We start from the raw sequence: 18179 nt of genomic DNA, 5'->3' as shown, positions 1-18179 counted from the left end.
TACCTCCGACAGATCATATAAAATAGTTGCACTCAAGCTCCTAGAGAATTTAAAAAACTACTACTTCACAGTACTATGGAATTTGGCCAGTTAATCACAAATACAGCTTGCTTCAGCTCTTCAAATTCATCTTCAGCAACAACATTCTTTAGATATTTTCCATTAGTTCTTCTGTTCCAATTTTATGCTTCAAAAGGATTTTGACGCATTTTTAAAGGTTGATTATGAGAGAGCTCTCTTTTCCTTCCATGGCTAATCAAAGTTTAAAATGCATGTGTTTGAAATTTCTGCTAGTTTATATATTGTGACAGGGTCCTTTTCCAGAATAAGTCAAACATTCAACATCATGAAGCTCAAAAATTCAATAAGCTAAACATAAATGCTTTTATTCTCGATCTACAATTCTGGGTCAATCAGCTGACTGACTTTCTTACACAACTCATGGTAAATTCAATAATGCAAACATAAATGCTTTTATTTTTTCAAAGAAAAGACATCCTTGAGGAAAAAATATGTCTCAAGTATATTTAAAAATTTTCCAAAATCCCAACCTGCATGGTGGAAAGAACCATACTAGTTTGTCTCCCATTATTATAGATATTTGTACTCAGGCCTGCTACTTTAACATATCAAAGTCTACATTCAATGTTAAAGATATACAGCTGAAGACAAAATAAATTGTTTTAACTTTTTAAACCCTGGGTTTCTTTTTCCATATAACACCTACATCTACTTTTGTAACATAGGTTATGGTTATTTGTGAAATATCCAAAACTAATATTTCCAAAATGAAAAACAATGATGGCAAATCTTGATATGTCAACCTACAGATTGTAAAAGTTCATACTTACAAACAAAAAGAAATTATATGTTCCTACTAACCTTGTCTCGAGAAAGTGGATGAGAGAGAAAGCACATCATCATCTTATGCAAATAGCCATTGTACATATAGACCATATCCTCGTCATCATTCTGTACCAAACAAACTAAAAGTTCAGCAGACTCCAGATACAAGGATCAGAAGAATGTATAACAATGTAAAGTGCTTGCAATGAACTGGCACAAACTATTCTTAGCTCAAAATAATTAACTATATATTACAAAAGTCTAATCAAAAGTAAGATTAGTTAACACCAAGAACAAAACATACAATCAATGGTTTTGAGGAAATCAATATTAGATTAAAAAAAAAAAGATACCATCTCATGTGCAGCAAAATTCAGCCTCAAAACAGATGACCATAAAGAATGCACAAGAAAAGCTGTTTGGCGAGATAAGAAGTTGCACAAGGAGAAGAATGGAAACAGGTATAGATGGCTGTAAAGCACAACTTAAACAAAAGTGACACAACAGTGCCAAAAGTTTAATGCAAGATCCAATAAGCAAAGCAGAAGTGAGATTCCATGGCGTTTCATAGCACATGAAGAACCCAATGGTAATTTGATACTACTGAGTAAAAGTTTGATGATGAACACTTAAACAAATATGTCTGTGAATCAAATATGGAGAGGTATGGTGTCAACAAAAAGGAATGAAAAATAGAATTCTGGATAACAGTACAATTAGTTATTACAAACCTGGAGTATTAAAAAACAGAAATGTCGACCATGGAGTGTTCCAAATCTTACCACATGCTGTGTCCAATTCATTAGTTATTATACGAACCTGATAGGCAGCAGTTTGAAGAACTCCTGAAAGAAAAAATTTGAACACATTGTGCGAGCAAACATGTTCCAAGCACAAGTATGTGCTAGCCAAATCCCTGGACAAAGCACCTGACACCTCTCTTGAAGTACTTCGCTCTTGTTCTATCATCAGATGTACAGCCCAAGCAAATCTAACACCATCTATGAAACCATCGACGTTTGGATCATTAACAGTAGCCATCACCTAAATTATTAGAAGTGTATACAGTCAGAGCATAAACAGTATGAAAAGCTATAATTTCTTTAGCTTACCAGATCATGAAATTCATGTTTAAATGATGGGTCATTAGACAACACCGAGGGCTTGTCAGGAACAGTGCTAAGAGCATCAGAGATAAAGGTAATAACAAGAGTAAACAGAAGACTGAATGCAATCTGCAAGAGGAAAACGATATATGATGAGAATGGCATGCTTGATTGAAGAGAAATATATTCGACCAATGGAGGAAAAGAAGAAAAATTTTCATTTCAGAGTTAGGCATTAAAAGCACAGTGTCAAGTTTGGACCTGAAGATGTATGGTGCTACGGCTATTAGCGTCAGCAGCACAATCTTTTAGAGTCACAAACACATCTTTTACATCCTTCGGAGCTGCATTAAGTAAAAATTGATATGAAAAAATTATGCACTTCACATTAAGATGAAAAGTGCAGTTTCTGCTTATTGGGTTTACAGGAAAGATTTATATATCAATTGTTGAAATTTTGACCAAACGAATTATTTCATATCTGCTTGGAAATTAAGTCAGAACTGTCCTAGTGGCAGCAAGAATTCATTCTTTCATTAACAGAACAAATAGCACTCCAGTAGCAAAGCCTCACATAGCCGAAGCAGTAGACTGTAAAGTACATCAACAAGAGACAACAGATGTCAACAGAGAATAGCAGGTGACAAAAAAATTACAGAAGCTAGCAAATGAAGCACATGCACCTGTTGAGAATATCACTTAAAAAGAGAATGTCCTGAGAATAATCATTTGGAGACTCAAAATAGAATCCAATTTTTTTTTATGACAGAACCATGTATTACTATTTTTGGTGTCACCGTGTTTCTGATTAAATATGAATTTCATATCCAGTGCATCCATCCTTGAGATCCGAGTAAACAGAAGTAGAACTGACCAGCTTGATCCTCAATGACGTGCCGCACATATTTAAAAGATCATAATCAATCTGGGTATACACACCCTCAAAAATATTGGCCAACCAAAAAACAACAATCTATAATTACCAGCATGGAACAATTCAACTAACTCATACGAAAATCATTGTTCCATATTCTTCAATAAATTAATAGCATGTGACAAAGATAATGAAAAGTTAAGGTTGTGCACTAGCATGTCCCATTCTTCAAAGTAAAACCTGTCAAAACCTATAACATAAGCACAATTGTAACAATGAACTGTGGCACACAACACTGCTTCAATATATTATTTCATAAAATAAAAATGAAAATCACACCGTAGCAGTAGCACAAAAGAAAATCCAATAGTGTCAAAGCTTTGTTGTGAGTTGAAGAGTATACAAAAGCACAAATGTCACAACCTAAAACAAGAGATATGACCAAGCCTACTACAAATTCTAATTCTAAATCCAAGCATAAATCACAAATATCATCTTATCAGTGACCACCTTGACAAAAGAAATCGATTAGATAACATGTAAATTGTATTTCTTACACGAAAGCAACGAAGCATGATATTGATCCAAAATCATGGTTTAAAATACCAATTGGATCGATATATACTGCACAATATTTACTTATCACTGATATCAAACCAAATATCTCAGTATTTCTTGGTACACCACCTTTTTAATTTTTTTTATAGTGTCATTAGGCAATACAACTCAATATTTAGGTGCCAAACTAGTACGACAGGTCATTGAAAAAAAGGGTGAACCAATGCATGAGGCCCCATCAATGCAAAGTTTTGAGTGCCAAAGTATGCAGTATTACCCAAGGTTCACCATACCAAGTAGAACCGCTTGGTACGAGCGATATGTACTGATCCGATAGGGGACCGATATGCGGACCACCCTCTGCCGGACAATACCCGTTACATGACCCCGTATCGGGAAATACGAGGTCTGCATCAATCAATAACGGTTGAAATCCGACTATTACCGATCAAAGGCTCATATTGTCCTATTTTAAATGGTCAATTTGACCATTTAAACCATAGGAAAGGATTTTTAACCCCTTTCCTTCGCCATAATCGTCCGTCAAGCGTGCAACAGCAAAGGGGAAGGCAGTAGCATCAACCACACCGTTGGAAAGAATCAAGTTGGGCAATGAGACATATTATCAATCATATTCAACAACCCACTCGGTCGAGAGACATGGCAACGACGTGGACAGCAGTGCCTCGATCGATGATGGTGGCAACGTCGGAGTCAATGATCCCATTTATACAATTTGAAGATAGTGCATGGACCAAAGAGCAATATTTTACACATGTCACCCAAGATTCAAATCATGAAGCTCGACGAGATACTGGTCAAGTTTATACATGAAAGGGGAAGGGAAAGGCAATGAAAGATTTTGAGCAGATGCAATAGAGCCTACACGAAGTAGACACATAGCGAAGCTCAACGTATTCACAATCGTTGTATTATCGTTGTACGATAATCAATCTTATGATACGAAACAACAGATCAGTGGCGAAAAAAATGTTCTAACATTCTCCATGCTCCGTACCAATACATGTTATAATCGTCCTTGCCTCAGGAGCAGCATCGGAAATATATGGTTCACGACGATCAGACTACGACCATCACCACATTGATGCACCAATGGTATACTGTGTATCAATATACTATGTCGTGAGATCATTTTCAAGATTAACTCCGACAAAAACATATCAAATCGGTATACAGATATTTAAGATCGAGGACCCCGATCCACCGCCCATGGAGTCCCGTCATTCTTTTTGGTGATAGAATCAAATATATCCATCGATTGATTACTTAATTCATTTGAATCTTAAAGTTTAAATTGCTTCAAAAATAATATCACAATTCAAATCATTTATTTATAGATAATTCAATATTAATAGAAGAAAAGTTCAGAACATCCTACAAAGTTATTCCACAAAGCCCGAAAAAAATGTATGTCACTATTCTTTCCTAATCTAAATTATTTTTGCTAAAACTATACTAAACTTATATTTATTTTTAACTTAAAAACCCTAATCCAATTTTTTTTAAGAAATTTTTGGATCTATTTTCAATACATCAATACACCTCGATACGTACCGTATCGATGACTAGTTGGTACACTGGTACGGACCGATAAGACGAACCTTGGTCTTACCCCTACAAACAAAAATGTTGTTTTTGCGACTAAAACTCTAATCACCCAGGTTGCATAAGAGCATAAGACCAATCCTACCACTGTACCAGTAGGTTATTAAACTAGATATCAAACAACTAGTTAGAACCTACTCCATTGTCGTGAAAATTCATTACGAAATTTAATATTTACAAATATGAAGCTAAGAGAGAGAGAGAGAGAGACAGAGTTTGATTAAGGCTTCTAACGTAAATTTGGTGAAGTTCACATGAACCATTCAGAATTCAAGACATAGCTCAAAACCTATAAACATTGGAGATATTCCAAATAAAACCAGTCAAAAGTGTAATCTATAAAATATAAGTTCAAAACTATATATAAGTCATAGAAGTTGGGTCATTAACCTATTATAATAAACATTGTGCTCCATACAAGATTGCACTAAGATCATAAAGGAGCAAAACACCACCACCTGATTTACTTTACTATAAAACTAAGATTCCTATTAAGCAACTACCTTACCAAACACATGCCACATGAACAAGCCTATACAAAACTCATGCCACATGGGTTAGGATATGCTGATTGAGGAAGAACCTACAAACAAGATTTGCATTCAAAATGGGAAATATAGCGGGCCAATGTTTCCCACATAGCAAGTCTGAGACAATGCAAGAAAAATAATCCAAATAAATCATAATAATGTGATAAACAAGTGGAGTTGAGCTCAATTTACCCAATGGTCAAATCCCCTAATCCGAGAACAAGACACAATTGGGTCGATCAATATCAAGTGCAACTAGATTCAATTCAGTATGGAACTCTGACAGAAATATCCCTTAAAGATACAGCATGACAACAGATAAATTTTATTGTATGAAAAGTAAACTGCATCCACTTGCAATGAAGGTTTACAAAGATTGGGTTAATCAATCCAGTAGATGATATTGCTTAACAAGTTTGAAGTCTCGCTTACTCATTCGCACAACGAGTGCTGATAGCACAAGGCAGTGGCTCAGACTCAATCTTTCCCGAGAAACAACTGCTTGTCGTTCAACGATGGCACCTCTGAAGTCAAGGACATATCGTTCAGCATTAGGACCACCAAAACCAGCTGCTTCCTCACGATTTAGTTCCTATTGCAAAAAAAGGTAAGGTAACACAAGAATAAACATTAGCAGAGTAGGAACCGGGAAAAAAAAACAAAAGTAAATGCAGTGAATGCATAAAACAATAAATTATTATATTTTTTATATACAATAATGGCTTAAATATCATTGTAATAAAACAATTAAGAATCCCGAACAGTATAATAAATGTTACATCTTATTATTGATTAAAGAAACAAGGTTCCATGCTGATAAGCAACAAGTAACACAGATCAGGATGAACAAATACGTTAATAGGGTACATAAAAATCCCTTGAAATATGCTTGTAGCTAGCCAAGATGGTGTGTAAGAACCATCTACAAAATCTGGACGGTGGATACTGATAGTTAATACTTAATACAGAGAATTCCATTTATATAATTATATACACATCAAAATTCCATATTCACACATACGAGATCATATTTGAAAAGGTCCCCAGAAATCTGTAGCCGCCTGCCAACAATGCATGACCAAGAACAAGGTAACTTAAAAAATGTACAAAGAAGTAGCATTACATGAAGATCTCACACAATTCAGGGGGATACGTCGAAGAACTCCCATATAAATGTATGATAGAAAATAAATCTAAGTTGTGCGTGCAATCTTTAAACCTTTATAAGCATAATTAGTCGTTGCCTGAGCCCAGAATTCAATATATCTTCCAGATGCTTCTGGATAACAGCTACAAGATCAGCATCAAGCCCTTGGTCAAGTACAACAGCCTGCAAGAGAAAAGGTAAGTTGGAAGCTCATATTCTTGCAAAGAACAGAAAGAATAAAGAATAGCATTGTAGAATAACAGGAAAGCTTTAGCCAAATATTGTGCAATACATCATATCTGTACCAAAAACTCATGTGCATTACCCGAAAAACAGTGTACAAAGAGGTTATAAGATCCCTTCTCTCCATGTACCAGAGGCATGCAGCAAGACGGAACATCTCCAATGGTTCCCGTCCAAATAGAACCCACTGACATGAATCATTAGTAAACAAGGTCAATATGCTGATTTCAAGGACAAACATAGTCTTCCAAAAAATGTCTAAACAAGGATAACTTACCTCTTTATTTGCTGAGACAAGCAAACGAACACATTCGATCTCGTTGAGATTAAGGTCATCACTCAATTTCAGTGCCTATATTCACAACAAATTTGGAAAATTGAATTAGGGATAGGATAGAAAATAGATAAATTTCAAAAGATAAATTATAACTCACAGGCCACTTATGTCAGATCACTGAATCACATTAAAGCTGCTAATAAATAAGCAAGGGTTATATTATATTAGAAGGAAACAGAATGGAAGCATGTACACCTGCCAGATAAATACATATTACTCTGTCAAATCTGATGTGTACACTTCGAACACATTTCAAATGTTTGGTAACTTAAAACATGAACTTCTAGTACTGGGTACAAATGCCACCAGCTGTTTTTCAGTATAAAGCACAAATTTAAGTAGAATATCCATGTCATATATTGAGGGTATATATCACAGAAACATACAGTGGAAACTCTTTGATGAATGCTGATGTGTTACCGTCAACATCCATGATCAAGAAGTTTAAAAACCCATATTCTTCATCTGAAGCTTCCCGTGGTACTTGGAAAATGTTTGGCACATTTGTTGTACCCATCCTGAATCGATATGAACAGGAAATTCAAAAACTAATGGGGACAAGGCAGAAGAAATCAGAAAAGGTCTCATCTCTGTAATACCACAATGTCCACAGCCTATTATTTTTTTCTTAAGCAACTGTCTGTTAAGTAGTCATTATAAAAAAAAAAAGATTCCATTTAACAAAAAGCACAAAGGATGAGGGTAACTATTGTTACTATGAAATGAACATAGTCTTTGCTTGCAGGAGTAGAACTAAGTACATTGACCCTCCCAAATCCTGCATTGGAGGGAGGCTCAAGCAATGTGCGTAAATATGTCATGTCAAGAAACTTTTAATAAGTTACAAGTAACTCTCAGACCTCATGAGGTTCAGCTAGATAGATAGGACAACACCAAACCCTAAAACTTAAAATCCCAAACCCTAAACCCTTCATAATCCACCAAATGTTTAAAGGAGCAAACAAAAGTTATGGGCTTATCCTCTGAGTATTTAGTCAAAAGCATTTTTGCAATTGTTCCATCTAATCCACAAAAATGCAATTCCATTTTCATGGTCAACATAATATAGTTTCCAATTTTACATCAAGTAGCGATTTAGACTTCCTTTGCAACTAAGTCCTCCAATAACATTCATTTCATCAATGCAAAGGCAACACTAGCATGCAAAAGCAGCATCATGCAACGAAGGTGGCATTCAATTAATTCGACAAACACTAATATCCATACAATCTGTAGAATCAAACAATTTGTGAGTTGTGCCAACAGCTGTCAATTAAGAAACAAAGTCACGCCAAAATGATATTCCAACATGAAATGATCTAGAGTTGGGTGATTTTTTTCTGGTCAGAATGATGATATTCAAAAAGAGTACTTCAAACTATGAATCTTCACAATACATTTTCAGGGCATAAACGATAATTGATAATAAAAAAATTTATGCAAAACTGTGGAAAAGGATATAGCCAACAAAAAAATTGGCAAAATCAAAGACATGGAAAAATGGCGAGCACAGAACAGAGAAATCACAGACTCCCATGAGCAAACAAGCGGTGAAATGGACAAACTAGAGACACCATAAAATAGACGACTTACGATCTGAACGTCGGTGTCATCAAGCAATATTGGAGGCAAATCCTTAAGCCTGACTTCTTTGGACTCGACCTGGGCCCTATCGGATGCACTGGGACCCTGCACGCCACAAACCAAAAACAGTGAACAAGAATTACAGAAAAAATATACGGTAATAACAACAAGGAAAGCAGGAGGGGAGAGAGATTGTACGGGATAGGAAAGAAAGGACTTAAGGGCCGGGATGGAAGAACGAATGGCGTGCATGAGCTCAATCCGCTGGGTAGGGGTGGGAGGAGAGGGGCCGAGGAGGGCCGCCTCGATCGTTGACAGGAGCTCGCGCGGAGAGACCATCGCTTCCTTCGTCTAGGGCTTCGTCGTCGGAAACCCTATCAAGGGAAGCGAAGGGAGAGGAGGAATAAGCCCTTCTTAGCTTCCCGGAGAGTGAGAGAGAGGCCGTCGAGGGGGGTGATTTGAAACCCTAATAAGCCGGAAATGAGGGCGGGCTTTTTCTTTGACTCCGATCCGAGGTGGCGGGAGACCGGCCTACCAAAGCTGGCCAAGTCGAACCGCACCCGCTTCACGCATCCCCGTGTGACCCAACCTTCGTTGCCAGTGCTTTAATGATTTCTGAAGCGGAAACTTGGTAGCTGTCAGGTTGTGTTTCTGGAAACTGTTTTCAGTTTTCTAAAAACAACAAATCATTTTAAGGATGTTTAGGGAATAGTTTATCTTTTCTTATATCTGGAAAATATTTTACTAAAAGCAGAAGTTTTCTCCTCGTCTTATATTATTTTTGCCTGTTGTTTATATGGTTCATATAAAAAATTTCTGATACAAATAACATATATGAAAACACATTATTTAGCATGGTTTCACATGCGAGTCTCACGATACCCGTAATAATTGTGGAACTACCTAAGCGCAGAATCTGCTCAAATTTATTATTTAAAATTTATATAAATGATTACTTTTTTCGATGTTATTTTCAGTGTATCGATGGCAGATACCCTCGATTTTGATCACTAATCCAATATAGTGAAATTGATATTACTTGTACGATTTTTAGAATCTGTCACATATGACAGAGTTAAATTTTGTGAAATATGATGTGAGTAATATCTTCGAAAATAAAAAATATTTATATCTCGTATCTCATATTTTAAATTTTAATTTATTCTTGCAAAAGAATGTTACAATCTAGTAAACATCTTCTAACGATCATGATTCATACGGAAAAGCTTGCCAGCTCCCCTTAGATCTGCTGACTTGCCGAAGTTGCCACGCAAAAGTCACTCCTTATTCATATGATAATTGAAAATATTATGTTCATATTAATGGCTAACAACATACTCGAGCTTCTCCGGTCACCTCCTTCGGTTTCGCTAGCCTTCCCTTTCAGATAACCAATCGAGAGACCATTCTCTACCTAATAAAAAAGGCAAGAAAGTCGATCCAAAGACATTCCAACAACTCGTCCAAGACATCAGAGAACATGTGCCAACAAACCGCCCTCATTAATGCCCCCACTAAACAAGGTAAAGGGTGCCTTGGCTAATGCATGTCCAAATCGCTCGATGCGTAAATATAAAACCCAAACCATAGACCAAGGGGAAGGCAAAAACCCTCTAATATCTAATTTACACTACTTGTACTATTGTATTCCTCCCTCTTTATATTTTGTCGACTTCAACGTCAAAGGAATTGAGTTGGGATGCCCTCGGCATAGACCAGTCGTGCATGACTCCCGACGCCGTTTGGAGGCACAATTAAGAGGTGGCTCGACAACTAAGAGAATCGAGCTCTCTTATTTGACTTCTTCGTACCAAAGTCAAGCCACTCTTAACAAATCACCTCCTTTAGCGGACTCTTTATGTCGACTAATCATGTCAACTCTCCTATCAATAAAGAGTCATCATGAATGATATACACCTTTCATGATGAATCAATCGACTTAACTCGTTAGTCAATGGTCTCTATCTATTATCAAAATAGTATCTATATGTTAAAGGCTCGAAGTGAATTTTAATTTTTTTAATTGTTCTTTAATTGTTGAAGTAAAAGGCTCAGTTCTATATTTTTAATGAGTTCATTTTTAATATATTATTTTATATATTATTAGTTTTACTTGGTATAATAAGTGATAATTTCATTCGAGTGTCATGTCCATGGCATGTCTACGTATGCGTTGAATGGAACTCGTATGTCTTGATAAAAACTAATTATTATATTATTTGTATCACTATTATTTCAAAACATAATTTTTGTTTTAGAAGCCTGGGTTGTTATTATCTATATTAGGTACTTATTATTGTTGGGTTGGTAGCCCAAAGTGGGTTCAGCCCATGGTGGGTTTTATCAGCCCACAACCAACACCCCTTTGATCTAACCCTAGATCAATATAAGGGGGGTGTGGGGGCTATGTTTTAGAAGCATAAAAGAGACAGAAAAAGGCAGCAACGTTGACATCCTCGTAGCAACAAAGAGACAAGGCAGAAAAACAAGAGAAAGAAAGGGAAGAAGACAAGGACAACGCAGAGAGACTGTTCTCAATCATTTAGCAGTGTTCTCATCTCAGGTTAGATCAAATCTATAATAGACTCTTGCCGTGATTACTTGGAGAGGTTTTAGATATTGTGGCCAGTGACGTAATCCTTATATCCCAGTTATTCTCTTGTGGTTGTTGCTAGGGTTTTGGGCAAGAGATTGAGATTTGTATATTCATTATTCTCATAGTGGATTATCTCTAGTTTGCCCCGTGGTTTTTACCCTTCACATTGAAGGGGTTTTCCACGTATATCTTGGTGTTTTGTTTGATTATGTTTCCATTTTATTCCGCTGCATATTATGGTCTTATAGTATTTGTTCATATACAAAGGTTATTCCTTTTTATATCCCCATCAATTATGTGGTGTTTGGTTGTGTTTTGCATTATACGAATGCATCATATATTAGAGGAATATTTTTTTATGTTCGGTCATCCCCTTCTTCTTTTAACTTGAGATGTATCGATTTTAAGGATTATGCTTTTAAGATGCATTTGTGTATTGGGTATACACATGTCATCCTCTTCTTCTTTTGACTTCAGATGTAACGACTACAAAGATTATGCTTTTAAGATGCCTATGTGAATTGGGCATATATATGTCATCCCCTTCTTTTGACTTGAGATATATTGGTTATAAGAATTATGTTTTTAAAATATTTTTGTGTATTGGGCATACACATGTGTATCGTGTATTTAGATGTATCGATTATAAGGATTATGCTTTTAAGATGCTTTTGTGTATTGGGTATATACACATGATGGTAAAAGCAATGTTTCGAGTTGCATCAAGCATTTTGATTATTTTCTTTCTTTGTCATATGTATTTTAAGTTAAAAGATAAGTTTTAGATATTACCGACTACGTCATACACTTTAAAAAAATTTTAATCATTGGTGCACACATCACACCCTAAATACTTTTGTCATGTGCCTTAAAATTAGTTAAAAGGTTGTCAAGGTGAATTAGATTAACTTTCAAGCTAACGATTGTGATATTAAGATGATCGATATGGGTTACTTAAATTAGTTTTGGTTGAGTAATGATAAAAGGTTCCGTTGACAAGTAACTATATACTGATGTTAGATGCATCCTTCAAGGCAGAAGTAAAACGATAGTAAATTACATTAAACGAAGGCTACCTGAAATAAAAGAGGGTGTCAACATGAAAAATGACATAAGATGAATTCATTGTCAATTGGGCTTTAATTATCATCAGTTGTACTAAATAAAAATATCAATATATTTAGCTGATAAAAGTTTTGATATATTATTATAACGTTCTGAATTCGAATTTCACATTTGTCACTTACATTTGCAAAAAAAAGAAAATAAAATCTTATTCGAGTCATAACTGGAAGACAATAAAAACACAGTACATTATATATTAATTCTTACTTCAGTCGGTTATGCAAGTCACATTGAGGTCAACGCTCAAATCAGCCAATAAACTCCTTGTCATATTGGAAGCTGATATTATATACCCGACAAATGCCGACTGAAATCCACATGTCGAATGCTAAATGACAAAAAATACAGCTCGTATCAACCGATTACGACAAAGATTCCAAGCCACGCCTTAGGCAGATGCTACTCACGATAGAAGTGTCCATAGTGTTGTACGGGATCCAAATACTCGATGCTGTCTATGCAGCTTCGCCGGCGATGGTTGTTTGTGATACACCTTCTACCAGATTGGCTGTTTCGTCTGCTCCAAATGTTTTTATTTACATACAGAGGGATCGTTAGATACCTTTCTAGTTGTCATTGGGAAGAACGGAGAGCGCAGCGAGGATGGAGGTGGAGAACAAGCACATCATCATCAAGCACGCCATCGACGGTCTCCCCAACGAGTCCGACTTCGAGCTCCGGAGCACGCCGCTGGTCCTCTCCGTCGCGCAGGGCTCCAAGGAAGTCGTCGTCAAGAACTTGTTCCTGTCGATCGATCCTTACCAGCTCAACCGCATGAAGACGTGCAGCTCCTCGCAGAAGACCTTTGCAGCTGCAGCACGCATCCAGCCCGGGCAGGCGAGCTTCCTGTTAATTATCGTCGTTGGTTGGGTTTGCTAGCTTGTTTCTTCACGAGCTCGGTGTGCATCTCGCGACCTTTGCTACAGAGAATCGATGCTTTCGGCGTGGGGAAGGTCGTGGTCTCAGGGAACGAGGAGTTCGAAAGAGACGATGTGGTGGTCGGACTTCTGGCCTGGGAGGAATACACGGTCGTCCGGCCGGGAACCACGTTGACCAAGGTTGACCCGCATGAGTTCCCCCTGTCATACCATGTGAGCATCTTAGGTAATCATATCAGAGAGACGCAGGAAATGGACCCACAAGATTGACAGACGGAGAAGGCCACGAGACACACTGATCATGGCGCACTGCTGTTTGCCGCAGGGCCGAGTGGATTGACAGCTTACGCTGGCTTCTACGACATTTGCAAGCCGAAGAAGGGGGAGAAGGTCTTCGTCTCTACAGCATCCGGTTCGGTGGGGAGTTTGGTCGGCCAATACGCCAAGCTCTCTGGCTGCTACGTCGTGGGATGCGCCGGAAGCAAGACGAAGGTGGATCTTCTAAAAGAGAAGCTTGGATTTGATGACGCATTTAACTACAAAGACGAACCTGATCTGAAGTCTGCTCTCAGAAGGTAAGACAGATCCCATCTTGTATCGATCTTTGCAAGCAGCAGTTCATACTTCCTGATTACTTCTATGAATAGGTACTTCCCGGAAGGAATCGACATATACTTCGACAACGTTGGTTCTGCGATGTTAGATGCTGCAGTCGCCAACATTAACCTCTTTGGTAGAGTTGCATTATGCGGAGCAATCTCCGAGTACACGGACGCAGGCAAGCGAGCGGCGCTTGATATGGTCGATGTGATCTATAAACGGATCACACTCCGCGGGTTCCTCGCCTTGGATCACCTTAACCTGTACGCTGGATTCATATCGTCCACATCCGACCATCTTCGCCATGGCAGAATGCGAGCAGTCGAAGACATATCCACTGGCCTCGAGAGCGTGCCATCCGCTTTTGCTGGGCTGTTTCGAGGTGATAATGTCGGCAAAAAGCTCGTGCAATTGACAAGTTTGTGACGAGTGAATTGCAGCGGAAAGCTTTTGGGCGAATTTTCGAAAAAAACGTTTATTTTTCAAAAATTTACGCGTTCTTATTTTGAAAACTTCTGAAATAGCGCTCCTAATTTTATGAAAAAACTATTTTACCTTCTTCGCAAGGGACTCATCGTTACCTTTGTCATCCCACCATTACATGTAACCCTTATAGTAGCCCGCCACCCTCCTTCTTTATGCATATCGCTCCCGCTGCTATAATCCTCATGCGAGAGTTGATCACCCCCCTTCGTTGCGCATAAGTTTGCACTCCACTAGCATCAAGCGAGCACCATCATCGTCGAATGTTGGATTCTAACGAGGGCGACAATGCAGGTTATGGCTAATGGACTGAGTTGGGTGAAGGAGGTAACTAAGGATAAAATGATTATTAAAAAAATATTTTAATTTTTTTTTTCAAAATATGAATATTATGAGAAGAATTTCAAAAAAGTAAATATTTTTTCTAGAAATTCACTCGAAGTTTTTTATAATTTGAAATAGATTTTGTACTCTTTCATAGTCTTAAGAGAGTTTCATGAAGTTGCATTGGTTGATATACATTACCGTAAGCTTTGAAAAATTTAGAGATTAAGGAATGATTTAAGGAAAAAGAGGGGCAATGATAATACTTATAAGAATATGATATTGAGGAATCCAAAAAGTATATTTATGATTAAAAACCTTAAAGTTATTCTCTCTAATCATTTGTAGAGGGCAAGTGATGATACTATTTACATAACCAATAAAATCATCATCGATTAAATAAAATTGAGTATAATAAACTGCAATTCTATATTCAATCATGATGAAAGAGATGCTACAAAGATCATATAAAAGAATTGGAGGTGATATGAGATGAGTGACTACTTGAACATATACCACTGATCATATAAAAAAACGGAGAAAATAAATTTCAAAACCGCTTACAAGAAAAAGAGATTAACTATAGCATAAAGCTAAATAGAAACTGCAATTCTATATTCAATCATGATGAAAGAGATGCTACAAAGTATAATAGTAGCAAAAAATTACCTAAGAAATAAAGTATAAAGCAATAATAGCAAAAAAAATATAAAAAAACCTCTTTGAAGTAACTATGGCTATGATATCAGAAGAAAATAATAATTAATTAAAAATTTAAATGATAGTGAATATAAATTTATATATACAAAGAGATTATAAAATATGATAATTACATAATTATCTTAATCAATAATAAATATAAAATATTTTTTAAATTATTTTATATTTTAGGAAATCATATTGATATCATGATATTTATTATTAATAGAATCCTCATAATATGTTATCATAATTTTTATAATTTAAAATTATAATAATATAGTATTAAAATATTAAAATAATAAGAGAACGAGAATACTCTTATCTTTACCAACAGTGATACCCCTTCTGCCTGATTCGCTGTTTCCGCTGCTCGACATGTTTCTATTTACGTAGAGAGGGACCGCTAAGTAGCCGCCGTTGGGAAGAACAGAGAGCGCAGCGAGGATGGAGGTGCAGATCAAGCACATCATCATCAAGCACGCCATCGATGGCCTCCCCACCGAGTCCGACTTCGAGATCCGGAGCGCGCCGCTGGTCCTCTCCGTCGAGCAGGGGTCCAAGGAAGTAGTCGTCAAGAACTTGTACCTGTCGATCGATCCCTACCAGCTCAACCGCATGAAGACGTACAGTTCCACACAGAAGACCTCTGCTGCTGCAACACGCATCCAGCCCGGGCAGGCGAGCTTCCTGTTAATTATCGTCGTTCGTTGGGTTTGCTAGCTTGTTTCTTCACGAGCTCGGCGTGCATCTGGCGACCTTTGCTACAGAGAATCGATGCCTTCGGAGTGGGGAAGGTCGTGGTCTCAGGGAACGAGGAGTTCGAAAGAGACGATGTGGTGGTCGGACTTCTGGCCTGGGAGGAATACACGGTCGTCCGTCCGGGAACCACGTTGACCAAGGTTGACCCGCATGAGTTCCCGCTGTCATACCATGCGAGCATCTTAGGTAATTATCAGAGAGACGCAGGAAATGGATCCACAAGATTGACAGACGGAGAAGGCCACGAGACACTCTGATCATAACGCACTGCTGTTTGCCGCAGGGACGAGTGGATTGACAGCTTACGCTGGCTTCTACGACATCTGCAAGCCGAAGAAGGGGGAGAAGGTCTTCGTCTCCGCAGCATCCGGTTCGGTGGGGAGTTTGGTCGGCCAATACGCCAAGCTCTCTGGCTGCTACGTCGTGGGATGCGCCGGAAGCAAGACGAAGGTGGATCTTCTAAAAGAGAAGCTTGGATTTGATGACGCGTTTAACTACAAAGAGGAACCTGATCTAAAGTCTGCTCTTAGAAGGTAAGACAGATCCCATCTTGTATTGATCTTTGCAAGCAGCAGTTCATACTTCCTGATTACTTCTATGAATAGGTACTTCCCTGAAGGAATCGACATATTCTTCGACAACGTTGGTTCTGCGATGTTAGATGCTGCAGTCGCCAACATGAACCTCTTTGGTAGAGTTGCAGTATGCGGAGCAATCTCCGAATACGCGGACGCTGGCAAGCGAGCGGCGCTTGATATGGTCGATGTTATCTATAAACGGATCACACTCCGCGGGTTCCTCACCTTCGATCACCTTCACGTGTACGCTGGATTCATATCATCCACATCCGACCATCTTCGCCATGGCAGAATGCGAGCAGTCGAAGACATATCCACTGGCCTCGAAAGCGTGCCATCAGTTTTTGCTGGGCTGTTTCGAGGCGACAATGTCGGCAAAACGTTGGTTGAGTTGACAAGTGTGTGATGAGTGAATAGTTTGTGATGAATAATAGCGGAAAACTTTTGGACGAATTTTCGAAAAAAATATTTATTTTTCGTGTCCTTCAAATATCATTTTACTTTTTATTTTTTGGGTGCCCCGTCGTTACCTTTGTCATCCCGTCGCTGGCGATAGCCCTCGCACGAGGGCTCATTGTCACTCGCATCCCCTTTTCTTCGTGCGAGATCATCCCCTCCACTGTAGTCCTCACGCGAGAGTTGATCGTCTACCTCCATTACGTGTTGGTTCGCCCTCCACTAACTTCGATCAAGCATGACCGTTGTCGATTATTCGATTCCGATGAGGACGACGATGAAAGTGATGGTTGACGGGCTAGGCTGGGCTGGGCTGGGCTGGATGGAGTAATCTAAGAAGGAGAAAATGATTATTAAAAAATATTATTTTGAAATTTTAAAATAGGAACGTTATGTGAAGAATTTCAAAAAAAAAGAAATACTTTTTCCAGAAATTCGCTCGAAGCTTTTTATCGTCGGTGTCTGGCATGTCACGACCTTAGTTGGAATTGCCTAAGGCGTGAGGCACCCTTGCGGTCAAGTTGATGATGAATGATGTGGTGAAGTATTGGGGAGTCCTATACAATATCATTAGTGATCGAGATGCTTGGGATGATTCTAGACCGAGCTATTCAAATTGTTGGGGTCAAAGTTATACTTCTCTACAAGCCTCCACCCCCAGATGGATGGTCAGACTGAAAGGATAAACTCGCTCCTGGAGCAATATCATCGGCACTACGTGAGTGCCAACCAATGAGATTGGGTGAAACTGTTGGACATTGCCTAATTCTCCTATAACTTGCAACGGAGCTCTACATCCAACAAGAGCCCATTCGAGATCATTACCG

At 38.1% G+C, this 18179-nt stretch overlaps 3 protein-coding genes across 6 annotated transcripts in view; 2 read left to right on the top strand and 1 right to left on the bottom strand.

Moving 5' to 3' along the window:
- Positions 1–9412, bottom strand: part of LOC135678574 (nuclear pore complex protein NUP205-like) — a 40661-nt gene extending 31249 nt beyond the window's left edge. For all 4 annotated transcript variants that reach the window (XM_065191521.1, XM_065191523.1, XM_065191522.1 and 1 more), the window contains exons 1-10: positions 9050–9412; positions 8861–8956; positions 7208–7282; positions 7013–7117; positions 6760–6870; positions 5973–6132; positions 2214–2296; positions 1959–2081; positions 1666–1890; positions 883–972 (exon numbers count right to left, since the gene is read on the bottom strand). In XM_065191521.1, the coding sequence (XP_065047593.1) occupies positions 883–972; positions 1666–1890; positions 1959–2081; positions 2214–2296; positions 5973–6132; positions 6760–6870; positions 7013–7117; positions 7208–7282; positions 8861–8956; positions 9050–9190 (1209 nt within the window). In that variant the 5' untranslated portion in view covers positions 9191–9412. The remainder of the gene's footprint in view (positions 1–882; positions 973–1665; positions 1891–1958; positions 2082–2213; positions 2297–5972; positions 6133–6759; positions 6871–7012; positions 7118–7207; positions 7283–8860; positions 8957–9049) is intronic.
- A 3602-nt stretch (positions 9413–13014) lies between these two features.
- LOC135679894 (2-alkenal reductase (NADP(+)-dependent)-like) lies at positions 13015–14476 on the top strand. Its single transcript, XM_065193881.1, has 4 exons — positions 13015–13409; positions 13499–13676; positions 13776–14025; positions 14098–14476. The coding sequence occupies exons 1-4, from the start codon at positions 13176–13178 to the stop codon at positions 14474–14476; spliced, it is 1041 nt and encodes a 346-aa protein (XP_065049953.1). The 5' UTR covers positions 13015–13175.
- Positions 14477–15915: 1439 nt separating this feature from the next.
- On the top strand, positions 15916–17403 carry LOC135679893 (2-alkenal reductase (NADP(+)-dependent)-like). The gene is made up of 4 exons (XM_065193880.1): positions 15916–16237; positions 16327–16504; positions 16602–16851; positions 16924–17403. Exons 1-4 carry the CDS (start codon positions 16004–16006, stop codon positions 17300–17302), a joined length of 1041 nt encoding a protein of 346 aa, XP_065049952.1. The 5' UTR covers positions 15916–16003; the 3' UTR covers positions 17303–17403.
- The last annotated feature ends 776 nt before the right edge of the window (positions 17404–18179 follow it).

The sequence above is a fragment of the Musa acuminata genome, chromosome BXJ1-7 (genome assembly GCF_036884655.1).
Source record: "Musa acuminata AAA Group cultivar baxijiao chromosome BXJ1-7, Cavendish_Baxijiao_AAA, whole genome shotgun sequence".
Classification (NCBI taxonomy): Eukaryota; Viridiplantae; Streptophyta; class Magnoliopsida; order Zingiberales; family Musaceae; genus Musa; species Musa acuminata.
Note: the sequence above shows the minus strand (reverse complement) of the source record. Positions and strands in the feature narration are given on the sequence as shown.